The 26,705-nt window shown below is 41.4% G+C and overlaps 2 protein-coding genes across 3 annotated transcripts in view; one reads left to right on the forward strand and one right to left on the reverse strand.

Annotated features, from left to right (window-relative positions):
* Positions 1-2,106: 2,106 nt before the first annotated feature.
* On the forward strand, positions 2,107-7,939 carry cltrn (collectrin, amino acid transport regulator). 2 transcript variants are annotated; one of them, XM_014992942.2, is made up of 6 exons: positions 2,107-2,392; positions 2,802-2,860; positions 5,521-5,603; positions 5,716-5,832; positions 7,227-7,421; positions 7,506-7,939. In XM_014992942.2, exons 1-6 carry the CDS (start codon positions 2,326-2,328, stop codon positions 7,627-7,629), a joined length of 645 nt encoding a protein of 214 aa, XP_014848428.2. In that variant the 5' UTR covers positions 2,107-2,325; the 3' UTR covers positions 7,630-7,939. The 2 variants fall into 2 exon arrangements, with proteins under 2 accessions (XP_014848428.2, XP_087861287.1); XM_088005161.1 differs by lacking the exon at positions 2,107-2,392 and having other exon boundaries at positions 2,459-2,860.
* A 5,272-nt stretch (positions 7,940-13,211) lies between these two features.
* cdh24a (cadherin 24, type 2a) overlaps positions 13,212-26,705 on the reverse strand; it is a 39,276-nt gene continuing 25,782 nt past the window's right edge. Inside the window, exons 6-12 of the mRNA XM_088005162.1 lie at positions 26,233-26,489; positions 26,004-26,140; positions 25,737-25,858; positions 23,860-23,977; positions 23,034-23,724; positions 22,521-22,920; positions 13,212-14,254 (exon numbers count right to left, since the gene is read on the reverse strand). Coding sequence (XP_087861288.1) covers positions 13,451-14,254; positions 22,521-22,920; positions 23,034-23,724; positions 23,860-23,977; positions 25,737-25,858; positions 26,004-26,140; positions 26,233-26,489 — 2,529 coding nt within the window. The 3' untranslated portion in view covers positions 13,212-13,450. The remainder of the gene's footprint in view (positions 14,255-22,520; positions 22,921-23,033; positions 23,725-23,859; positions 23,978-25,736; positions 25,859-26,003; positions 26,141-26,232; positions 26,490-26,705) is intronic.

Below are 26,705 nucleotides of genomic sequence, written 5' to 3' on the forward strand. Positions count from 1 at the left end.
GTGTGTGTGTGTGTGTTTGCATGTGGATGGGTGATTGTGTATTGCAGTGTAAAAGTACACTGACCGGTCTTTGGTTTAATCTAGAAAAGAGAGATAAAAATGCATTTTTTTGTAAACGTTAATATATAGCCAGCTGAAGTTTAGACTATCCACCAATAAACATTAATGTGACAGTTTAAAATCTGTCATATATTAAAAAAAATAACTTTGTGTAACAATATATTTGACAATATGGAAGCTTGACAGGACAAACCCAGAAGAAAATCAAATTGACAAAAATGGCAAAAATATAGCTCAGCTTTCCAGGCAGCTTCCTTAGAAAACTAGTTTTGGATGACATTTTCATGACACAAGAATGTACACAAACTAAAATCTGCTTCAAATGGAAAACCCAAGATGTGTTTTTTATTAACCACATTTTCTGCTTTCATTTAAACCTCAATGTGAAAAAGAACGGAAATGTTCAGTGACTTCTGTTCAAGAGCTGAACTGACCTCGCCCTTTTGTTACACCGGGCTAAATAAAGCAGGACGTTTTGTCTCAAGAATGACCTGCATCCTGTTTCTGTTGCTGGGAATACACACAATAAATGCAGATGAAGAAAAAAAAAGAATTGGTACTTTGTGTTTTATTTGTCCTTTATTTTAAATAAGTCATTTTTATGTTGTCAGTTACAGATCACTTTTCACCAGAAATCCTCCTACTCCTTTCATTACATTATTGTAAATTTTTTATATCGATTACTATACAAAAATTAATTTTTAATTCATAAAAAAACTGTAGTTTTTGTGAATACTTCCACCCTGACAGTTCTGGCCCCTGTGGTAAAACGTTTGGATGAAACTCAACACTAAACCTATGCCAGAGATACAATTAAATATCTTAGATTAAAAGGCAAATTATGGCTTATTTTAGTCAAAAACTCAAATTTGTGGCAAGATTTGAGATCTAATGTTCACTCTCCATCAAATCTGAGTTTTCTTCCACACACTGACGCACGACTTTGTGTCGGTCTATTACATAAAATCCCTATAAATGTTTGTATCTGGAACGTGACAAAACTCAATATGATACAAGTACAGTAAAAAATGTTCGCACTGCTTCATCATTCCCGGGTGTTTCCTGTTTTCCCGTAAAACATTATAGGAGCAAAGGTCATTTATTGTAGGGTCACAGTTTGGTGGTTAACTATGGTTTGAATTTTACACTCAGGGTATAGTCTGCTGTCGCTTTAATGCAGCCTGTGAGGCAGAAACTGGGCCCCTGTGTCAACGTAGACTGCTTTTAATGGCCGAAAAGCAGAAATCACGATAAAGTAGTTGAAAAATTAACCAAAAAGTCATCAGGGTGGGATGGATAATTAACCTTACATTTACATAACTCTTGCTGTAAGAGATTTTAATGAGTCACTGAGATTTTTCTGCTGTCTAGCATTTTTTTTTTTTGTTGGTTGTTTTGAACCTGCAGAGCTCACTGAAATAGTGAGGTCTAAGCTTTGAAACAGAGAAATACAAAAGAGAGGAGAACCAGAACAGTACAACCTGTCTCTGGCAGGAGAGAGAAATAAAAAAAAGCAGTCTCAAGATATCGAGCTGTGTGCAAACCAACGTTTTACTTCGTTAGATAGAGATGAGATGTAATTTCCAAAAAACAAGCTGAGTACTGCAACTTTTTGTGAAAATGTGTGGAGCTCTGGGTTACACACACACCACACACACACACGTTTGTGTGGCTATCTTTGTGGGGACTTTCCATTGACTTCCATTCATTTCTACAGCCTAAAGTTTACCCTTATCCTAGCCCTAAGCCTAACCAAAACTCAATTCACACCTTAGTCCTAAATCTGACCCCTGATCCAAAAACAGCGTTTCCCTTTGTGGGGACCAGGCTTCGGTCCCACAAGGAGCAGTGGGTCCCCACAACGTCGTATGTGTCAGGAAAATGGTCCCCACAAGGTATTACAAACAAACGCACACACACCACACACGCACACACACGCACGCACACACACACACACACACACACACACACACACACACGCACACACACACACACACACGCACACACACACACACACACTTCTGTCCAACGTGAACTGAAGTGGACGTTTTTCTCCCCAGTGGGTTGGTCTCTCTCCAGGTTCTCTAGGAAGCCCTCTTTAGCCACACGCAGGACAGAGCAGAGGCTGCCATTTCCTCACAGGCGGACAAATGAGTGCAGGTGTGTCCTGGTTTAACCATTAAACATCAGCTTTATCCAGGAACGTTCCTGCTGAACGCCTAGAAAACGCCAAACGCCTGGGAAGTTTCACCTGCTTTGAGAAAAATGTTGGGAAGGATCGTTTTCTTCCTGTGCCTGCCATCTGTTTTGGCTGCACAGCTTTGCAAACCAAGTAAGTTATTTGCTCAATTCTAGTTAAATAATATCCATTTGAATTTGACACTAAGCCGTCATACTCTGTGAAATGAACTCATTTCTCAGACTTCATTGCCTTATTTTTTTCTGCGGTCAGAGTGGCATTCAGCTTCTAATCTCCCTTTACTGGAACGCAGTCAGATTAGGGACATAACTCAGATTCTTGCCTCGTAATAAACAGTTACATTATTTATCTACAGTGATAGCAAAACCCTCATTAGTTCACAGCGGCAGAAGTTAGTAAAATATTGTGAATTAATCTAAAAGTTATTCTGAAGTTGAGCAGTTCATCTCAATGTTGGGACAGAAATTTCAAACATCTGTTAAAAATATATTTTCTTCTTGTTTTTTTTTTTTTTTTTTTTTTTTTTTTTTTTTTGCTTCAGATGCTGCCGAGGGCTTCAAAGTTCGACTCAGCATCAAAACCGCTCTGGGAGATAAAGCTGTATGTATATATTTTTGTTTTACTGCATCTTCTTAAAAAGTCTTCCTCCACTGATTACATAAAAATGTATGTAAACATGGCGCTCCCCCAAAGTGACTTCATAGACTTCAGTTTTTAATCTGTTGATGCTGAGATTAAAAATAATTTAATCTTTAAGGCATTTGTGTCATTTGATCAGCCTATATAGCTCACCTACCTTTCTCACAACTGTTTCAGGACGTTTAGGCCTTTTTTTCATTTAGATCCAAAACCTGCTGCAGTTTGACATCTTTCAGTCATTAATCCTCTCTGAATTTGATCCAAACAGATATCGGGTCCATTCGATGAACCCCAGCAACCGTTCAAGCTGCATAACTTTGACATATTTTAATGTTATTTAGACCAGATTTGCAAGATTTTCAGTTCCTGAAGCTGAAAAAAGTAACCGCATCTTCACACCGTTAGTTTTTTGCACACAATGTTACTTTAATTCGTTTGAATAAGGTATTCTGTATGTTTTCTACCATTTATAATAAGATTTAGGTACTGAAAAGCATCTTAAGAGGCTACACTTGCTTTTGCGTTTCAAAACCTCTGCAAATCAAAAATTTTTACGAGTCGTGGCTCAAAGTCTCCTGGGGAGTTTCTTCACTGGTTTTCTGCCATCAGCCTCAAGAGACATTTTATAGATTTGTCAAAACAACATCGCTACTCTTACTGTGACTGAGTCTTTGAATCATACCTTAAACTGCATTTCAGTTTCATGTTTACCTTGTGAATAGTTTCTTCTTTTAATTCAACCTCACCATTTTATTCCACTGCTCAAAGTCTAAAGGGATTTTTATCTGAATAACCAACGAGGAAGCAAGACAACAGAGAAAAATCTTCAAATTATATTTGTGTGGGTAGGAGTTTATAAGTTCTCACTTCTTCCTACCCCATTTTGAGCATGATATGTTAACTGAAACAAAAAAATCTGTATTTTCTCTTCTTTCTTATGCACTTCTTGTTACTGTGCACTATTTTATTTTTATATTTGTATCATGTTCGAATAAAATTTCATTTCATTTCATTTCATTTCATTGTGTAGCCTTGAGTATGGAGTTCCACAGAGTTCTGTTCTTGGCCCTATATTTTTTAGTGCTTTATTTGCATCTCTCATATAATCTTTTAAGATGATTCATTGAGGGTCTATGCTGGAATCAGCATGTTTTGAATAATTTTTAAATTGGCTGTTTTTACTTTGTTCCCCTTTTATGGTTGTGACTGGTTTCTATTTTATTATAAATGTTTTCTACTACTACTTTTAGCACTACATTGAAACCTGTCATAGGTCATAGGTCATGCATGTTGCTATACATCTAAATTATAATTTTAAAAAAATCTCCTTCATCAACCTTCTCGGGAACTATAGATGAAAATTAGCCTCTCTGACTAAATCTGGCTAAATATTTACATGTTGTATTCGTGTTGCTTAATGTGCATTGCCCCATTTGTTAAGAATAAATCAATCTAAATATGAATCTAAATCAACTTTTAATTACTTTTAAACCCCGGCATGCTGGAAAAGTGGAACAATTGTTCCAACAACAATGGAACAATTTGAAAAGTGTGCCATCCTCGTTGTCAGGTCATTTCCCTTTTTTTTTTTCTCTTTTCCAATCAGGAGACAAAAATAAATATTTCCTTACTTACGCTAACTCAGCCTCAAAGACTGGACTCCATTCACATTTTGCACATATTAAACCAACAATGTAAGATTTAGTTGTAATGGGGATTTACCGTTTAAACCAAACATTAAAAATCAGGGTTGCTCATGTTCAGATTGCTCACCCAATAAAAAAGGCCGCTGGGGTCAGCAGCAGATCAAAATCTTGTCGCTTATCGCAGCAGGGGCATCCATCTGGAAAGACGCCATCTGTCCTGTTATCTGCACGCAGTTCAAAATCAAACATCAGAGCAAGGATCGGGCTGCGCAAGAGAGAAACACCCCTCGGTGGAGGCAGCCCATGAGTTAGAGGGAAGATTCTAATGACTTCTGCGTTTTCATTTTAGGTCTCTCACTTTGCGAAATGATTTGAAAAAATAAATAAATGCAGGCATGTGGCCTGGGTAATTTGCACACGTGTTCATAGACCATTAAGGCTGAGCAATATGAAGTCATAAACACAACACAAACACAACAACTTGAAAGGAGCGCGTGTTATGGCCAATGAAGGCCCTGAAGCAGAAGAAAATGAAAAAAAAAATACAATAAAACCATGTCAGAGGAAGTAGAGAGAAAATTAAATCTGTTGTGAAAGCAAGTTGTCTTCCACCAAGGTGCCAAACCTTTTGAGTTTTTTTTTTTTTAATTTTGAGAGAGCAACAGCTTTATCTGTTTGTTTAGCTGGTATCAAACTCAAAATTATTTTTTTTAAAGACAAATCAAATATGTACATCATTTCTCGAATTAGCAACATTTTATTTGCACCTTCCCAAAACAGAACTTGTGTGAAAACTATTTTACTATTTTGTCCAAGTTTTACAACACAGAAATGCACAAGGCTCATCCAAAATGCTCATAAAATAGATGTGGTCATCATGTGTAAGGACAAGGTCCATGCTGTCACCCACAACCCTTTGTCTCTGTAATGAAAAAACAGCTCTTTCTTTTTTTTAAAATTTGGTTTATGTTACAGTATGAGTGGAATAGAAATCAACGGTTCCTCTTCCAAGCAGCCATTGCTTTTGCCATGAGCCATCACCTGGACCTAGAATTTAAGTAAGGAAACGTCCACATGCTTGTTTTTAGGCATTTTTAAAACAAAAAACCTTTTGAGATATGCGAGTGGTGGTTTGTGAAGGTGACGTCATGTTTGTTGTCTTGTGTCCAGCGTGTCAAACATCCTCGTGTGTGATGAGACTCCCAGAGTGTCCTTTTGGTTTGTGGTCACTTCACCTGACGACCCCTCACGTCTTGTTGGCAAAGAAAGCGTGGAGTTGGCTGTCAGGTAATCAGAAAACCACACGATTTAGAGATGCAGTTGGTTTGTTTTAAATCAAGTCCATCCATCCATCCATGAAAGAGCCTTCGAAGGTGTTCTGGGTCTGCCCCAAGGTTTCCTCTGATTGGATGTGGTCAGAAACGTGATCAAGGCAGAGGAACAATGGTACTACTTTAATTTGCAACCCCAACCGTTAAGCAAGAGCTCCTTAAGCTGAGAAGCAAGCCACCCTACCTCCAGGCTCTCGTGAAGATGCTAATCCCGGCCACTTCCGTCCAGGATCTTGTTCTTTCAGCCGTGATCCACACCTCCTGAGCGTAGTTGAGAGTCGGAATGCAGACAGACCGGGAGATCAAGTTTTACTTGTCCTGGATCTTTTTTATTTTCACCAGAAAAGATCGAAGCATCATTGGCATAATGACAGACGAGGCCCCAATCGTTCTATCCCAGCCTCGTTCCATCTTACAATCACTAAGGAGCAAAACTTAAACCCTTCAAGGGAAACACTGACATCTGAGGCAGTAGTTTACCTTTCCAGTAACCGTCTTTCAGTCTGGTTAGTTCACCCTTGGCCATCTGCTTCAGTGCAACCGGAAAGATGTCCTGGATGCCCGTAGAACCATACAGTCTACGAAAAACTAATGACAGAATCCTGAGGTTCCCAAACCAGACACTCTTTTCTCAATAATGGCAACTTGAGCTCCTTTCCATAAACACCACAAACACGATTGCTAAGAATCAGCATCTCAGGCAGGGACAAAGCTGCACTGGTAACAAGTTCGACTTTGTACTGAGAATACAGGAACATCTTTAGCCCAGGGTCTAAGGACAGGGCATTCTTTAAAAGCAACCTAGGTTTCCTCATACAGTAATCCTTTGCAAAATACCTTGAGGAACATTTTTTTGGTTGTCTTCTTCAGATCCACAAAAAAGACCTGGCCTGAACAACCAAACCAGGATCCCCTCAGCAATTCATTGACAGCAAAGATCTGGTCCACTGTTCCATGACTGTAAGCTCGACTGCTCTTCTGGAGTGAAACGTTTGTCTTAAACTATTGTAGTTTGTCTTTTCCCAAGACCTCAAACTCTACCCCCACCACAGAGGCCATTGTGACATTGTGACTCCATCCATTGGCCAACAATATCCTCTGTCTTCCAAGAATATTTCATAAATCCACATAAATGAACATCCCACTTAGAAGAGAGCGTGGAAATTTTAAGAACCTGAAAATTGTTTGGACAGCACGTCTGCTCTGTTCAGTGGAGCACAGTGTTTGCCTTGGACGTTCATCTACATCAAAAGGAGACCTATGACCTTTTCAGTTTGCTACAACTGTCCACAATGTCATCACTGTGCGGAAAAGTATCAATTGAAACTCCTTTTCTTCTTTGTCCAATAGAGCGTCGAGGGGCCGCATCAACAACATCCTCCTGCTCAATGATGCGACTCTGGAGTTCGTTGGCGTCCTGCCCACCCTGGCGGCCTCCGTTAAACCTGCGACCCCTTCGTGGCTCATTGTGTTTGGGGTGGTGATAGGCATAGTTGGTGCCGGCATCGTCTTTCTGCTCGTGTCCACAGTGGTCCAAAAGAAACGGTATGTTGCTGATTGTGGATTGGTGCCAATCGTTGCGATTAAGTCTGATAATTTGAGCCTGATCCTGTTTGGTCTCCACTCCAGCAAGGAGAACGAGGTGGCAGAAGAGGAGGACGACGATGAAGAGGCGCAGATGAAGAGGATGGCTGGAAATGAAGGCATTTACAACACTTCATTCTCAGAATCTGACCGAAATACACAAATGTAAAAATAAATAAATAAATCTTGAGACATAAGTCTTCCATGTAAACAAATGTAATGGGAAAATAATATTTAGCTGCTTTGTTTAAAACCATGTTGGAAACAGTAATGTTTTAATAATGTGTAAAATCGTAATTTTACTACAGAGATGATCTTTATGCTTTTATTTTTGTTCTCAGATGCTCTCTGCAAAGCATGTACTTTTGTTTCTGCCAAACCCGGCAGATAAAACACCCTTTCATTTTTATACCTGTTCTTTATTCAAACATGTTGTCTCATGTGTGATGTCTGAATTTTAATTAAAGATTTCTCTCAAACGTAGCGTCTATTATTACAAAAAAGTGCCCTTTATTCACAGCAAAAACAGTAAATCTTACAAAATATTTTTTGTGTAGTTCCTAGTGCAAATATTTTAGTACTTGAAATAAGATAAAAGTATCTGACAAGTAACTTTTCAGCAAAATATAGCATCTTGTTTTAAGGACATATTGGCTTAATATTGATAAAAATGGCAGATCTTTTTTTTACTTCTAAATATTAGAAGTAATAATCTGTCAGTGAAACTAGTATTTGTTTGTCAATAATAAGAAATTATTGATTCTAAACAGGCTTCTGTACCTTACTGTAAAGTTACTTGTAAGTTATTTTTGTCTTATTTCAAGTGTATTAAAATATTTGCATGAGAAACTAAACCAAAAATATTTAAGATTTTGTTTCTGCCGTGTAGGAAAACAACTAACTGCAATAACCATTTAAAACAGGAAGCTGAATAAAGAGGTTGTGTTTTTTTTAGGTGAGGAAGAAATTACATTGAATGTGCACATCATCAGTTTCACATCAAAAACTTCTCCATATTGTTTATGTTACAGCCACGAACTTTAATGTATTTTTATATGACGGTGCACAATGAAACATACTTTATTTCTTGTGTCAACACTTTGTAAATCAAACTTTGGCTGCAGTTACTGTCACAGGTATGGAAGTCTAGAGCGGATTTTACTGCACATGATTTTTCCCCTCCATGATTTTCTCTCAATAAGTTAATTTCCCCATGGTTTTCTCAAGATAACAAAGCCTGTTTTCTTGAGATCACTAGCTGGTTGGTGTTTGTGTTAAACCTGATTCCATCCTTCAAATGTGTGCTGCAACTTATATCGAGAAAACCATTTGGAAAAAGTATATGCCCATAACATTCGCTCTTGACTCCCATACACAGGTCTGGGGTCCGTCTTTATCCATTTTAGGCCTCTAGAGACTGACAACTATTTTGATTCAATTACACACAGGGGGACAGGTGGAAGGCAGATGCTTTCACTGAATTACATTTAGAGGTACAAGTATTACAGGGGTTGTGTTCAAATGTACACCACACTTTTCAGAGTTTTTTATTTTTATTTTTTGGGTGTCGGGGAGGTATAAAAAAAAGCATAATTTTACTTCCACTTCCCAACTTTGCACTACTTTTAGTTATTACTTCTATCACATAAAATCACATGTCCAAAACAAATGTTTGTGGTTGTCAATTGATTTAACTAGTTAAAGAGTTAAATTATTTAGTTCATATTTTTAAAGTGAAAAAGCTGAAGGGATATTAACACGTTTGTAAATCACTACATCAGAAAGAGTCCAAGTTAGTGAAAAACCTATAATATGTCTTTAACTACACTGCCCCCTTCTGGTGGCAAATACAATGCTGGCTCGACTGGTTTTGCATGAACGAGATGTTTCCCTGAGGAAGCCTTTTGCCCTGCTGAGCTCCCACTTTATTCAGCACAGCTGGACCTCAATCAGGGTCATGGTCCTGGAAGACAATCCAACCTGGACTTTGGGCCAGAGAACCAAAGCGGTCTTAATCTGGATCGCCAGGCTGGACACCTACTCACCTCTGGGACTGAACGAGCGGTGATCGCTTCGGCTTTGGGGCTGAGTGAGTAGTGTGGCCTGTATTGAGCCTCTGCTACCTTTGGCGGGACAGGCGCAGATGGTCTTTTGACCATTTTTCATATTTCTTTTTAAAAGGACAAAGAGGACATTGACTGGCATAACAGTGGCAATGACAATTATAAAACAATGATCACTGGACTTACAAATGCCATCAGAACATCCATATTTATTTGAAATTGACATTTTAGCCATTGGGTTTGAATAAAATCCAAATCTTCACTGCTATTGATCAATTCATGTGTTTCGATTACTTTATTAACTTTTGTTGGTGCAGTAATGTGTGTGTCACAATTTGGTCATTTTTAGTAATTGTGTTTTTGTCTGAATCTTCTGGTGTAAGATATTTTGAGGGTGTTATTATTTCAATTAGGTTGTTGGTTTAATGATTAGTTTTCCAATTGGGGTGGGGTTTGAAGGTGCCTTGATGGGCAAGACCTTTGTTGTTGTCAAGGGAGAGTTTCAAAGTTTTGAGTCCAACTCCTTAGCAACTCCAATCATTTAGAATCGATTTTTGACACCTTTCTAAAATTGCTTGTGCCTCCTGTGATGTCATCGTCCCAAAAACATGGAACACTGAATTAGCAGTTTTTTTTCTTGTGAACTTCAAAGGCACAGACGTTTTGAAAAATCCTGCAGATTAAATCTGAACTTTATCAACTGTGATTTGACTGACTAGACATAATTGTTAGAAAAAGTAAAAATACATCTGGTTGTTTCTTTAATGTAGTGAAGATTCGTTTTGTGATTTTTTTGGCTTCAAAACATTCAATATGGTTCACATCAAAATCCCCCCCCAACCCTATTTCTACAAACTTTGGTTCCCAATCTGCATGGAGCTAATCATGTTATTTCGAAATGTGCTGAGTTAAACATATTCCAGAATCCTCCTTCTGGGTGAAATGGAACGGATAGCACCAAAAACAACCAACTGTAGCATAAACTCATGAATAAATGCATTTATCCACTAAACCTTCCAACAGGTTTTATTTTCACGACACGTTTTATCGTTGAACACATTTCTTAATGTCGCTGAAGGCTGCGCAAGAAATCACAACCACAACTGTTTTGTTAGAGCAAAAATGTTTTATGAGCTGAAGTGACAAAAATTTATACACACTTTTTTTTTCCAATGAGAAAAAAAACTGTGAGCCCTCAGGCCTTCCTACCTCCATATTTTAGCCCTGTTCCTCAGGTTCTCCAGCGTATGCCAGGAATATTTAGGTTAAATCCATCATGGCGTCCCTTCCGCCTGAAGGATTAACATTTTTAACACAACGAGGTATTCTATATGTTGACCTGTAGGTGGCAGCATTGTCCTCTCGACCTATATCGACTGAACCGACAAAGACTTGCTTTGATAACCAGGACTTTTCTCCCTTTTAAACATAACACATTTTTCTAAAATACATTTGAAATTCAGTGGTTCTATTTTGTGGCACTTCATTCTCTACTGATGATTGCTGAGGTGATTTATGTGAATGGTTAAGATCAACAGCAGTCCAGTTTGATATTAAATGGGTTTCCGTCGTGAGCTCGGCTGGTCATTTCCAGCCATATTTCCATCCACAATCCGCAGCATTATGTCTAGATGCCCACGCAGTCTGACAATGAGCTGCATAGTGATCACTGTGTCATCATTTGGCCCTCATCCGTGTCTCTGCATTCTCCTTAAAAAAAAAAAGAACGTAAGGATGCAAAAACATGAAAAAAGTGCCTTCAAAATGAGTCTGAAAGCTTTCCAATCCTATTAGACCGACAGATGATTAAGAGCTGAATTCCCACAGTGGATGAAGAGTGGGAACAATTGCGGGGAGCCAAATTCATTTTTTATCATATTATTGAAAAATAATGTCATTATTTTTAATAACTTATTCCAGCACCTTTCTAAATAATGAATGCATTTTTAAAATTGCTTTAAAAATGACTCGCTGTCAAAGGCGTGAATAACATCTAAGTATTCTCTGAGCAAATGAAGATTTTTTTCTTCTTTCTGCGTCTTGGGGCCGTCACAAGAACAATGTGTCTGTTCCGTGTTGCATAAATCTCTTTACAAGAAGGTGAGGAAGCTTCCAGACACACAATAGGGAGGAATATAAATAATTCTTGTGTGGGTGAACATCATTTAGTGCAGGTTCTCGATGTTCCGCTAGCTACTAATCGAGCGCTTCGTTACTGCTTCTTGTGTCCAGTAAAAAACCCTTTCTGGTCAAGAACCACAGCTGAGCTTCATGTTTATCTATATATGGATGCTAATTACCTTTTTTTTTCTCTAGCAAGAACAAAAGCATCACTGATAGGTCTACTGATTGTTGACGTTCAAAGTGAACAGGTTTGTTTGGAAAATTATTATTTTTTAACATAGTTAATGTATGATGTCAGACTCAGCTGGAGAGGATTTGCAGTGATTTACAAAAGTATCCATCCCTTAAACTTTTCTACATTTTGACACCTTACAACCACAAACTTCAATGTGATTCTTTTTCAGCACATACTTGTAAAGAGAAAGGAAACTATAACTTATTTTTCACATTTCTTTGCAAATAATACAGTTTAGTGTCCAATAGTGTTGAGTTAATATCTCATAAATCTACCAGCTTTGCACAGCTAGAGATGTTTTCTCCTGTTCTTTTCAAAACCGCTGAACTACTGGGTCTTTACACAGCAATTTTCTTGTCACAGATTCTTGGATTAAGGTTTAGACTTTGACTGAGCCATTATGGCAAAAGAGCATGCTTCAACCTAAACTATTCCACTGTGCCTATAGCTGCATATTTAGGGAAGGTGAACCTCTATAACCTCCAATCTCAACTATTTTGCAGCTTCTGTATCTGTCTATGAACTCTGACCCCGACTGTCGGTGCGTTCAGGGTGATTTGCAGTGTCCCTTTCCTACTACATAAGCATTTTAAGCCAAAGTGGATGGTCTTACCAGATCACATCACCCCCATCGGTAGCCATTTTATTTGTTGTTTTGGTTTCCTTCCACTTCACAATTCTGCACTGCTCTGAGTCTAGCTATCACGCAAAATCTCAATAAAACACACCAAAGTTTGTTGCCGTAAGAACGGGCTGGACGATACGGCTGAAAGATGTATCACAATATAAGCCTTTCACATCAGCCGAAATCGATAATTGTCAACACTGATAATTATTGACTACGTTTTTTCTTTCAAATTTCTTGTTGCTAGGTAACCAAAGAGGGAGTGAGTCAGTTGATTCCACCAGCCTTCGCTTGCTGTGAGAGGTTGGCTGGCTAAAGCCTTTCCTCTGTGGTTTTTGATTGGAGTTCAGTGAATATCCTATATATTGAATGGATAGAATATCAGATATATTATCTGTTGATATTGATCAGGTGTCTACCATGATATTGCTATGGATTTATTATCCAGCCCTGTTGTAAGGTAGCAAGATTTAAGTGATATGAATATTTTTGATCATTTTACTCATGTGGCTTCTCCAGTTTACATCCTAGTGGATCCCTGAAGAGCCAAAAACGTCACATACTGACTGAAATATCCACTGAAGTATCCATCCTATCTGATGACACATATTTTCTAACAATTTTTGGAGTACTTTATATATACATATGTATATATATATATATATATATAAACATAATTTATATCTTTAACTTTTAAAGCCCTGTCTGCATTATTAATGGTTAGAGTGAAAAGTGCTGGGTTCGTGTTTCTAAACCCGGTGAAGGAGAAAGCGACACACTGATCACAGATCTTTGCCACCAGGTTGCTTTGATTCTTGACGTCAGGGAGAAAATGAAAGCTCATTTGTGTCGGAGGAATTTTTTTTTTTTCGTGTGTGTGTGTTTAAGCTCCGTCGTTATCAAAGATTTTCCTCTTCTCTCACGCTTGTCTGGTACAGAGGATCTAGAAATCCCATCTCTGCTGCTGTTTATCTGTGTTCTCACTCTGTCTCTGAGTCTCTGCAGTCTCCGCCGCCTCGCCGCTCTGCATCGTCTTCTTCTTCTCCTTCTGCCTCTCGCGGATGATCTCCACCAGCCTCTGGAACTTCTGGTTGAGCTCGTCCATACCTCCCCCCGCTGCTCGCTCGCCCTCCTTGTCGCCGTCGCTCTCCAGCGAGCTCAGCGACTCGGCCCTGGAGTCGCGGCCCTCGAACTCGTAAGTCTGCAGTGAGTCGTAGGGCGGCTGCGACAGGTCCGAGGTGACACGGTCCAAACGGATGTTGAGGAGTTCTTCCATCCGGAGCGGCTGAGGGTTCGGGGCTTCGGACGCCGGGGCTTTGCCGTTGCCGAGCGACCCCGCCGGTGCGGTTAAAGTCTGCGGGGGCGCGTCTCTGGCCTTCAGCGTTGCCATGTTGAGCAGCTGCAACCTGCTGCCGGCGCCGGTCCCGTTGATGCACACCCCCATCCCGCCCGGGTTCAGCGAGCCCACTATGCTGTATGTGTCTGCCTTGACGTAGGCGGGGGAGTTCACGCTGCTCATCTGGCTGCTGGTGGAGTAGTTCTGCTCCGACATGGAGGGGATGGAGGAGTCGGTGTCGATGTCGTCCGCCGTGGTGCTGGTGGCGCCGGTGCTGACTTGGGTCTGGGACGACCCCGGTCGGCCATCCTGCTGGTTCGACGAGAAGCTGGCGCGACTCTGGCACGACGACTCGCAGGTCAGCTCTGCTGGGACGTTGGCTGCTGTCGACTCTGGGCCTGTCGGGTTTGGCTGGAGAAGGAAAAGAAAGGCGGCAATGAGGCGAGTCAGAGGAAGCCAAAAATACGTCAGCGCATCTCAATAAACTAAAATGTCAACCGGCTGACTCAATTCAGCAAGTTAAATACACAGGAAGTGAAGATTTAAGCTACGTGGCTGCAATAACAGGAGGAATGCTTGAAGGAGTCGATGTGAGGCTTTCAAACCTGAGACGACTGTGTCAACAGAGAAGCATGGCGGTGGCTGCAGCATGCTGTGGGGCCGTATTGAAACATGCAGCTTTGTCAAACACAGAGGCTTAGGTTTCAAGAGTTTATTTGTTTATTTTAGATCTGCAGATAATTACTTTAGTAATCAATTATTCTATCGATTGTTGTGGCAGTTAACTGTAAAAATGAAGGAAAAGTTATTAATGTTTTAGAGTTCAGCATTATGTTCCAGGAACTACTCCAGAGGTTGGAGGTCGCGATCTCCAACCTCTGGAGATGGAAATGACGATTCAAAGACTTTTACATTAAGTCAAGAATATTTTGGACAACCCTGACCATCCTCTTCATGAGACTGTCTTAGTAAAACAGATTGTCTTCAGTCAGAGGCTTCTTCAAATTCACTGCAACACAGACCGCTACAGGAGACATTTTCCTATCAACAGCCATCTCCACCTCCAACAACTTTGAAGGATCTGAATTGATATGAGTTGCCACAGCAATTAATTTTCACTGTAGGATCGATAGTGTTTTCAAATTTGAATTGAAATTTTTTATATTCCAATAATCGATTAATCACGACTCATCATAACTTATCCGATTAATCTCTTCAGCTCTAATTTATGGAAATTAAGTGGAAAGAAAACATGCGGTAAAGAAATGTGTGCAGGATTTTGAAGGAAAACTCTTTGAAGAGTTTTTTTGGGAGATTCACAAAGTGTGCACCACAGCTGGAGTCACCACACACACGCACGCACGCACACACACACACACACACACACACACACACACACACACACACACACACACACATACACACATAGAAATATCCTGGACAAAGGCTGCAGCTGAGTTTTGAACCAGAGACGATGTAAGATGTGCTTCACTTGGGCTAAGGAGAAAAACAAGTGGACCAGTTTCAGAGGAAAGTGAATTCCACATTGAATTTAGACACCAGGCCGCAGAACGCCAAGAAAGAGTGCAGAACCACAGAACCTGGGTTGTCAGTAATGATCTGTGGAGCCCTGTGATCTGCTGCTTCCCTCTGCTGTCAAGCTTTCAGAGACGCTCATTTCATCTTCCAGCAGGATTTGGCAACCGCCAACACTTCCCAACACTTTAATGACGAGAACATTACTGGGGTTGGCATGCCAGCAATATAAGCTGACCTGAACCCCACAGAGGATATGTGAAGCACTGTCAAGAACAGGGTGATAGGCACCAGACCCAACAATGCAGACAAACTAAAGGGCCTCCAACACCTCAGCAGAACCGCAAGCTGTGTTCCTCCATGACACGCTGCACCGATGCAGTAATCCATGCAAAAGGACAAAGATGAAGTGACACATTTGCTGCACCCTAGCAAGCCAACTCATGTCCTGTTGTCATCAGCTACCAGTTGAAAATACTTCCAGACTCTGCTGACTTAGCAGTGTAACTCCTCCTGTTTCGAGATTTTGCTTAACATATTCCAGCTCTGTTTTGTTGCTTGTTGTAACAGCAGGGTGAGTCAAAGGTTAAATATTCTGGGTTGTGTGATTGGCGAGAGCGGAGGAGGGCGGGGCCGTGTGTGTGCTGTGCACCGCGCTGCACTTTTACAGTCTAATAAACTTCAGCATCTTAATTTTTTCTTTGTTTGTTGCTTTCTTTGCTCAACAGGATAAACTACTTTCTCCTCTATTTAGACTATGATAAGTTGGTTCAAGTAACTATGTTAACTTCAGTTGTAATGAAACTGTTATATATGAAATTTGACTTTGTAATTTAACGCCTTAAAATTGGGCCTCTGTCTCTTTAAGAAGTTCCTGCTCTTTCTGAAACTCGTTTTTACCAACGTTTCACTAAGCAGTAGCTCCTATAATGAGCTCAGCAGATGCTCAGTTACACCAGATGTTTGCTAATTGCTACTGGCTAGTCTGAAGAAGCCGAGAGGAGGAGTTGTGGGGGAGGGCTGCTCTGCGAGACGGAAGCTCAGAAACTGCAGCTCAGAGGAGGAGCTTTAACGCCAAAGGCGGGGCTAGGTCCAACAAGGCGTTTTGCACAGCTGAATGGTTGCCACGGAGATTAAAGGATGTCAAAACGTGTATTAGAAAAAAAAACTAAAGCAATATTCCAGGTATGATTTTGATGAGGGAATAACATTATAACAAGATGTAGTGCTCAAAAAAGTCGATTTTATAATAACAAAAAGGCTGTGTAGCAGCCTGAGCCAATCAACAAGCAGATAATTTTGGCCCGACCCGGTCTGAATTTTGGGTTGGACTCTGGCTTTGAATCTAAACATGGACATGCGTTACAGGAGCCCCAAATTTCTGCCTTCAGAATCCTTTTTATCAATAAACTGTTACACTTGATGACTGTCAGAAACTTTGGAATGCACGTCTAATTTGATCCCCTCATCTTTTGATCTGACAACATCTTTTTGGCCGAGCCGAGGCATTTGGTGTTCTTTTTTCTTCGCTTCACTTTTGGATTTTTGTTTTCATGCCTCGTGTGCGATTTCACCTTTCCCAGGGCACCGACCTCATAATCCGGCATTTTCTGTTTGACGGAGACGAATGTGTTGTGACGACGTCGCCCGTCTGATACACACACCCGATCATGCACACACATTTTTTAGAGCACTCAAGCTTGAGACGCGAAAGTTAAAATGAAAAATATGTAGCGACAAAAATTTACCATAATATGAAACAGCTAATTTCACAGACTCTGCATTTCTTATTAAGGGTATAAATTTTTTTATTATAAATACACACACACACTACAGTATGCACAAACTATACCATAAGTAAATGAGTTGGTGCAAAAATCTTATCAGGCTATTTATTCTGTTTTTTGTTTTTATCTATGTGGATTTTATTTGGAATGCACTATAAATAGTTGAAGCCACATATAAGAACGATGATATTGAAGACCTTGTGATTTTTTTTTTATATACTGCTGCCACAAGCCTGTTTCCTCCGTTCGTCTGTCTGTGATTTCACAGCTGAGGCCACCTAATAAAACCTACTTTATTTTCTCACTTCCTCCAACGACAGCCTCAGTTTAACGGCTGGTGAAGTGCTTCTGCCCCGGCTGTTGTTTTTATTGCCACATCAAGCAATAAACAATGCTCCTATATGCAAATGATTGATTATGGCAGTGCCGACATGCAAATACGACTAGAAGACAGGCTCCTGCATTAACGTGAAGCTTCGCCACGCCTGGGGTTCATAAATTTTAATCAGTCCAAAGCCGTCTTTATGCGGCGCTCATTACATTCATGGGAACTCCTGTTAAGGATGTAAAAGAAAAGCCTTAAAATAAATGTTGTCTTATCTTGTGATTTATTGCAAATGGAAGAAAAACGCATTCCTGGAGTATTTATTTGAACCCATACTTTGGCCATGCCTCTTTTGCCAACAGGACGGCTCTTTGACTTACCCCTAAACTATTTCCCAACGTGAGCCTTTATCTGAACCTTTACTTCTCTAAATCGACCAGAGTTCAGACTCCAATCTTATTATTTTTTATTCTTCATCTCACCCCTCTGGTTTTCCAACTGATTTAGGTCTGAAGGTGGCCATGAAAGAAAGTGGGCTTTGCCTCTGGTGAACCATTTCTGTATTGATTTGGGCCATAATCTCTCGGGTCGCTTTTCTGTTGATGGACCCAGTGATAACCTATTTTCATTTGCTGACAGAGTCGACCATATTTTTATCTAAGTAGTCCCAAAGAGTCTCTGATGTCGTGCACCGCAACAAGACTCCCAGGGAGTTTGGAGAGAGAGGAACAAAACAAACAAACAGGCCCAAAACATTACAGAACTTAAAAAAATTAAATACTTATTTATTAATTCAGATTTTTTTTCTCTTGGGATCCTGAAATCTTACGACCAGCTCCATCAATGTTTCATTCACTGTTTACATTTGATCTGGCCTAAGTTTATACTTCAATAACATCAAATTCGGACTAAGTTAGTGATACACGATCCAATATTAATATCTGTATCGGCTCTGATATTGAAAAAAATTCTAAATTGGGTATTGGTGACAATAGCTGTGTCCGAATTCAGGGTCTGCATCCTTCGAAGGACTGGTCTACGTAGGACGGGTCAGATATCGGTATCGGAAGTGCGTCTCCAGACTAATCGCTAAAGACCAAAAAACCTAGGTCTCTACAAACAACAGCAGATATGCATCCAGCTGTATTTAAGTGGTTCTGATATGGACCAAAAAGTCAGTTTTGACCCAACCTTCATGCGACCAAATCACAGCATCGTAATCCTTAGCAAACTCTACAACCCCTGGCAAAAAGTATGGAATCACCAGTGTTGGATGAGCAGTCATTCAGACATTTCATGCTGTAAAACAAACTCGGATCAAAAACATGACACAATATTAAGGTCATTCCAAAGTGCAACTTGTTGGCTTTCAGGAACACTCAAAGAAATGAAGAGAAAACATTGTGGAAGTCAGTGAATGATACTTTTATTGACCAAACACAGGGAAATAAATATGGAATCACTCAATTCTGAGGAAAAAAGTATGGAATCATGAAAAACACATAAACAAAAGACCATTCAAAATACATCACTAGTATTTAGTTGCACCATCTTTGGCTTTTATAACAGCTTTTAGTCTCTGAGGCATGGACTTGATGAGGGACAAACAGTATTTGGTGCCTACTCTCTTTGATAGCAGTTGCCAGATCAGCTTTGCAGGTTGGAGCCTTCTTGTGGAACATTTTTTTCAATCTCCACCACAGGTTTTCTATTGGGTTGAGATCTGGACTATTTGCAGGCCATGACATCGACTGAATGTGTCTTTCTTCAAGGAATGCCTTCACTGTTTTTGCCCTATGGCACGATGCATTGTCATCTTGGAAAATCATTTCATCATCTCCAAACATCTGTTCAATTGAAGGGATGAGAAAACTGTCCAAAATGTCAATGTAAACTTGTGCATTGATAGAAGAATTAACCACAGTCATCTCCCCAGTGCCTTTGCCTGACATGCAGCCCCATATCATCAAGGACTGTGGAAATTTGGTTGTTTTCTTCAGGCAGGCCTCTTCATAAATCTCACTGGAACGGCACCAAACAAAAGTTCCAGCATCATCACCTTGTCCAATGCAGATTCTTGACTCATCACTGAAGACAACTTTCATCCAGTCATCCACAGTCCATGATTGCCTCTCCTTAGCCCATCGGAATCTTGTTCTTTTATGGTTAGGTGTCAATGCTGGTTTTCATTTAGCTTTCCTGTATTGAAATCCCACCTCCTTTAGGCGATTTCTTACGGTTCGGTCACATACATTGACTCCAGCTTCCTCCCATTTATGCTTCATCTGTTTAGTTGTACTTTTTTGGTTTTCAAGACAAATGACCTTTAGTTGTTTGTCTTGACGCTTTAATGTCTTTCTTGGTCTACCAGTACGCTTGGCTTTAACAACCATTCCATGCTGTTTGTGTTTGGACCATATCTTGGATACAGCTGACTGTGAACAGCCCACATCTTTAGCAACCATGCGTGAAGGGTTACCTTCTTCAAGAAGTTTCACAATCCTCTCTTTTGTTTCAAGGGACATTTCTCTTGTTGGAGTCATGGTTCTCGCCACTCCACTTCGTCCAGCAGCCCTCCAAGGTGTCATGACTGCAGGTGTTTTGAACTGCACACTAACGGGCACATCTAATCTGGGGCAGGTGTCCATTTAGGGAAAGGAAATAGACTGGGTGTGTCCTTTTTTCTACCTCCAATTTGAGTGATTCCATACTTTTTTCCTCAGAATTGAGTGATTCCATATTTATTTCCCTGTGTTTGGTCAATAAAAGTATCATTCACTGACTTCCACAATGTTTTCTCTTCATTTCTTTGAGTGTTCCTGAAAGCCAACAAGTTGCACTTTGGAATGACCTTAATATTGTATCATGTTTTTGATCTGAGTTTGTTTTACAGCATGAAATGTCTGAATGACTGCTCATCCAAGACTGGTGATTCCATACTTTTTGCCAGGGGTTGTACATGTTTATATTTATGCCAGGTTTTTTTTCGCCATGCCTCTCAAACAACCAGCTGGCATGTATATGGCATGCAGTGGTTGTTATGGCAACTTGGCTTTGTATGTTTCTACCACTCATACCCTCACTGTGTATATATATAAATATGGGTTTCTAGTTAGAAGACCATAGAAACTAATCAAACTAAAACGTAAAGCATTAAAAAAAATGCTCGAACGACATTTCATAAATCAACGGTGTAACACTAAAATTGAACAACTTCTTAAAATTAATTTTTCTACTCTACTGAATACATGCACATAAGATTTATATGTAGATATATATTCATTGCAGTAAAATACAATTATTTAAAGTCACAGTTATCTTTGCCAATAACTGTGGGCCACACTATAAACCTGACATAAAAGATGTGTATTGATTTGATGATAAAGTGTTGCATTTTAAACAGATGCAGCTCACGAGTTTTAAGGCAGGTTGTGTGAAAGGGTTATAAGCACGAAATGTTGGAGCTGCATCAGATTAACTTTTCACTCAGTATAAATCCAGATTAGTTTGTCCCAGAGGGTGGACAGACTTTCACTGTCATAAAATAACTTGAGTGTCAAGAAGGTTGTTGCAGTTTATGGTTATTTACAGGGAAGCTGATTTTTATTTATGTGGGGAATGGAATGGCGGTGGGAGCCGGAGTGTCATCGGTAATCAATCTGAGTGAAAAACTTACTTAGTAAAACATCTGAATGAAGGTTATTAAAGAGGTGATGTTGGGTGAAATCGACTTTTTTCAACTTGACGTCATGTTATAATGTCATTTCCTTTTCAAAAACATTCCTGCTGTGTTGCCTTGATTCTCTCGTGCACGTTTCAGAAATACTTTAATCTCCCGTGGCAACCATTCTGTGTTTCCGAGCGTCTGAGCTTTTACCTCAAAGAGCAGCCCACCCCCTTTAGCCCTCCGCTCAGCTCCTTCAGACTAGCCAGCAGCAACTAGCAAACACCTGGTGGAACTGATGTCTGCTGGGCTCATTACAGGAGCTACTTCTCCATGCAACTCTCCTAAAAATGTTGTTAAAGGTGGAGTTTCAGAAAGAGCAGAGGCCCAATTTCAAGGCATTAAATTTTGAAGTCAAATTCCTCTTAAGTCATATTTATATATCGCAGTTTTTTTTAACAACTGTGCATCTGCTGAGCTCATTATAGGAGCTACTTCCATGTGCAACACTTCTGAAAACAATGTGTGAAGGTTTTTATTGACTTTTACACTCCCTTGTTTTTCTATTACACTTGGATAAGAAACATTTTATATGTTTCGCTGAGTACATGTTTAGAACAGGAATTTAAACTAACTGGAACTATATTGTACATTTATCTAAAACATACTGAGATTATAGACATTATATCCTTCATTTTCTTGTTTATGAATCTATTTATTAGCCTTTTAAACTGATGTGGAATTGATTTTTTTTTTCTCTCAATACAAGCGGCTGTCGGCAAATTTCGGCACTCCACACTCCTCCTGTGGTGGTCCACAAAATGGCGACAGCAAAAGTTGGGCTTGAATTCCAGAGTCAGCTTGTGGTTCAACAATAATTGAATACATTTTTTTGAAACTGGCATCTTCTGTTGATTATTCGTAACCCAATTGATGTATATATAACCACAATACTTTGACCTTTTTGATTTCTGCACCAAAACTTGAATTTACTATGTAAACTAAACTAAAACTAGACAATAACTAATAAGAACTAGCAAACACACTCTAAAAACTAATTGAAAGTGAGTTAGACAAAGAAAAAGTCACAACCAAATAAAACTAAATTATAATGAAAAACCCAGAATTATTATAACTCTGCTTATGACCTCACTTGAAAAATCCTGAACTATCCCTTTAAATGTTTGACACTGTAAGGTAAGCTGACCTTTCAGTGACTTTTCTATAAGTTTACTTTAATCGCTTTTTCTCTCTCACAGGCCTAATAATGTTGGAACTTGTTCAAAGACAAAAAACAAACAAAAAAAACCCAAAACATAAACAGCGAGCTGTGAGTAACTGTTTTGCTCCGCAGAGTTTTCTGACCTTGGCCTGCTCCTCCTTCCCTTTGGCGCCAGCCGCGTTCACCCCACCGCTCTGGTTCCCGTCTGCGCCCGCGCTCTTTGTCAGCATATGCTCCGCTTCGAAGCCGCGGCGGCTTGTCTCGGGCGAGCGCAGCAGAGGCTCAAAGGTGCTCCGGCCGGGGACGAGGAGATGATTGGCGCCGTGACCCGCCGCGAGGCCCTGGGTCACGCTGCCCAGCTGGAGGCCCGCCTCCAGCGGCCCGAGCGGGTAGTCTCTGAGAACGGGCAGCGTGTGGACGCCGTAGCAGAGGCGCCCGTAGAGCGGGGCCGAGCCCGGCCGCTGCTGGGGGCCCAGAGCCGGGCGCGGGTGACGGCTCCAGCTGTACGTCCTGGCTCTGGGCGGATTCTGCTGGGTGAACCATCTGCGTGCCGAAGGAGGGAGAGAGAGAGACAGCGAGAAAGATCACAGCGATCAAAAAACAACTGAACACGCAAACAGCCGAGAGCAACGGCGGCGCGCGAGCGAGCGACTCACATGTTCCCGCTGTTGTGCATGTGCTGGATCCTGTGCATGCTCTGCAGCGCCGCGATGTCAAAGGCGGCCGTGTCCGCTTCCCCTCCCCCCTCGTCGTCGTAGGATATGATGTTTTCCCTGACATCATCCTCCTCAAAGGGTGAGTGGGAGTCTCGCTTCTGATGGCGCAATGACAGCGAGAGAGCACACACCACTAAAGGGCAAAGAACAGACACATGCCCACATACTCCACTGATGTTCCAGAAGCAAGCCTGACACAACCGCTCAGCGTCTTTTCCAAATACAAGTCGCTCAAAAAAGAAAAAAAAAAAAAAAACATACTTGGGAAGTTTTCTGTTTCCCAGAAATGTCACACAAAATCCTCCCCACCCCCAGAACTCACCCAGCAGGGTGGTGACACAGGCCAGCATGGCGAGCAGCGTGACCAAGCTGAAGATGAGCGACGGCGAGGCGGACGGCGCGGGCAGGCAGACCACGTGCCTCTCCCACCGCGGGTCCCGCTGCCTGCCCCGGTTCTCCGTCTGCATGCCGCCTTGCAGACACGGGCAAATGGTGACGGTGACGGTGCCAGTGTTGGTCAGCCCCGAGGCCCCGTCACGCAGCACCACCGGCACGTCGAGGGCGAGTGGAGAGGATGAGAAGCCAGGGAGCGGCTCCAAGGCCGACTGCAGCACCAGGCTGGCTGTCACACCTGATGATGTGACAACACATCAAGCATGTCACTGCACAGCAAAGCACAAAGCGCTCTCTTGTCACTAATCGACGGGCGTCGAATTTCTGCGTGAAATGTGAAATAGCGGCTGTAGGGGAAAGAGGGGGAGACGACCTCCAGATTCTCTGATGGAGAGGTTGAGAGCGGAGCTGGACTCAGGAGGGATGCTGAAGTGGACCGGAGAGTCCTGTCCTCCCTGATCCCTGTCGACCGCTCGCAGGACCTGGACGACCTGCGGAGCAAAGAGCCGGAGAATTGTTTTAATAGAGCTGATGGGGATTCCCCAAGAGTCGTTTAACAGGCCAGCAGAGTGTAATCTGTTGTTCATATGGAGTAAAGTTGAACTTCTGCATGTCTTGTTACAAGTTACAAACATAAAGGGAACCTAGGATGCAAAATTAAAATTTTGCACATATTTGTACTTCCATTTGGGTTTCTACTGCTTCTGCAACATCCCAAGAACTTAAAAAATAAGTTCATTTTTCTTGGTGTCTGGATGTTTGAAACACCAATAGGCAGGAACTGCCATCACCTAGCAACCCCAGGGGAGCCCAACCCCGTTACCTAGAGCAACGAGCTCCAGCATGTTTGGTTTGATTACATGTCACAAATGAATTACATTTTTTAAAGCTGAACCTCCATTTTCTTTTTTGCAGTGTGAGTTTACCGCTGTATGCATTGTGTACAATGGCTGCTAGAGTAGACTAGTGTTTTGTTGTTGGCTTATCATTTAGAAACCACTTGCTGCATTCTTGTTGTTTGTGCACTGCTTTTCAGAGATGTACAGCTGTATAACTGCACTTTTGTTTTGCAGCCATTTTCATGTGTGAGTGTAAGCGTTGAGTTGAGGGGGCGTGGCCAGCAGAAGCTTATTTGGATTTAAAATGACAAGAGGCCCAAAAAAAGATCATTCAGAAAGGAACAGGCAGAACTGATTCTCATTATCTAAGACTGGTTTTCTGCAAAAAAAAAAAAAAAAAAAAATGTAGCAAAAAAAAATGTAACATGTTTTGTATAGCCCAGACAAACTCATAATCTGTTAAAGGTGTGCTTCCTTTAATGTGCTTTTATTCATCTCCAGCTCAACACTTTGCAGCACCAAATTCTGCTGCAGTTACAGGAGAAGAGTTTGTCTCATCCAACTTCACACAGACGTTCTTCTTCTCCAAGTAGCTCAGTCAGACTGGAGGATGTTTCCAACACACCTTACTGCTGTTGATTTGAGGAGCTGCCAAATTGAAACGACAAGTCTTGCACATTATAACTGGGACTAGCCGGAGTTCCTCCCACTGTTCTGAGTGGGAAGTCTGACTTCCTTGAGCGCTCCAGCTGACTTTTCTGACTGGAAAGTCAAAATGTTTGAGCTTCGACTACAAACGGAACGGATAACGAATCAGTAAAACTATTGAAGTAAAGCTACTCTTAGTCAATGTTTGGACCCATTTCTGCTTCGTTTCTGTTTCACTCCACAAATATGCAGCTCTTGGTGTTAGTCTGTCACACTAAATAACAATAAAAATCCATCAAAGTGAGAAAATGAAAACCAAAAAACAAAGCAATGTGGACAAACTGTGAAACAATCCCATAATCGTTGTTTGATTGCTCACGCATTGACTTCTTCGCAGAAAAAGCCGTTCCAGGAGCTGACAATCCCCCTTTCTCATCCCCACAGAAAGCTTTTTCTTCAGCACTGCTGATGCAAACCCAACATTTCTGCCTCTACTTTCAAGTATCTAATTGCATCAGGAGAGTCCAGCAGTGGCTGCATGTTGCACTCGAGTTAGTTCAGTTTCGGAAACTGCAGCGCTAGATAAATGTTTAGCTCTTGTCATTAATATCATTTATAAAGCCAAGCAGGGAGTCAACGATGCGGAGGCTTTAATTGTGTAGTTAAAAAACCCCAAAATGTTAGGAAGTACAGTGGCTGTAGAGACTGAGTGGGTAAAATGAAGAGCAGTGTATTATCAGGCTAGGGCTGAACAGGAACAGACCTGACCCGGGGCACTGGAGTCACATACTGATGTTGCGTACTGCCTGTCCAACTCTGGCGCATTGTCATTCTGGTCCAGTGTCTCTATGGCAACCACAGCCCTTGACACAAGATTTGGGTTGTCTGGAAGGGAGACAAGAGAAGGGGGGGAAATGAACGCTAATGTTCAAGTTATTACAGAAAAATCCACCGTTTGCTCTCCACTGGGTGAAATACGAGTCGGTGTCGCCGCGGCGACACCGACTCGCGGCGGCACGGTCTGTCATACCCCTCTGTGTGGCGATGACTGAGATATTATGCCACTGCTCCTGCTCACGGTCCAACTCTACCACGGCGCTGATGAAGCCTTTGTCGGAGGCGATGCGGAACAAAGCCTCGGGGTCCGACTGCGGATCGATGGAGTACCTAGGATACGGGACGAGGAACAGTCAGGAATCGCAGGCTAATGAGTGTGTGAGTGGTGTGTGTGTGTGTGTGAGCGACGGTGAGTCGGTCACCTGATGTTGCTGCTCTGTCCCGTGTCCGGGTCTACGGCGTGGACGCGGCCGACGGCGCAGATGGGGGGGCAGTTCTCGGACACGTCCAGGTGGTAGACGGCCTGGGAGAACCGCGGCGGCTCGTCGGCGTTGAGGATCATCACCCGGACCGTCGCCTGGTCCTTGAAGGGCCCTTTCCGTATGAACCGGGGGTCAACAACCGGGTTCGCCACTTCCACGGAAAACGTATACGAATTGCACATTTCGTAATCCAGAAGCTGTAAAAAAAAAAAAAAAAAAAAAAGAAGAAAAAATGAGACGGCGAGTTATTTTTTGCTTTGGTTCTGATCCAGCCGCAGACTTCATCATTCACTTACGGTATTTTCCTCCATTCTTTCTTTTCTTATGCGGCTCGGGTGATTTTTTTTCCCCCTGTCTAATTAATGACGAGCCTCATCTTGTCCTTCAATATTTCTTCGATAATCTCACAGAAT

Source organism: Poecilia mexicana, unplaced genomic scaffold (genome assembly GCF_051168715.1).
Source record: "Poecilia mexicana isolate PSO_F unplaced genomic scaffold, ASM5116871v1 scaffold_4, whole genome shotgun sequence".
Lineage (NCBI taxonomy): Eukaryota > Metazoa > Chordata > Actinopteri > Cyprinodontiformes > Poeciliidae > Poecilia > Poecilia mexicana.

Coding starts and splice junctions, on each gene's coding strand:
- cltrn (XM_088005161.1), top strand. CDS start 2,711: ATGTTGGGACAGAAATTTCAAACATCTGTTAAAAATATATTTTCTTCT. Junction 2,861..5,520: donor CCGCTCTGGGAGATAAAGCT/GTATGTATATAT, acceptor TTTATGTTACAG/TATGAGTGGAATAGAAATCA. Junction 5,604..5,715: donor CACCTGGACCTAGAATTTAA/GTAAGGAAACGT, acceptor TCTTGTGTCCAG/CGTGTCAAACATCCTCGTGT.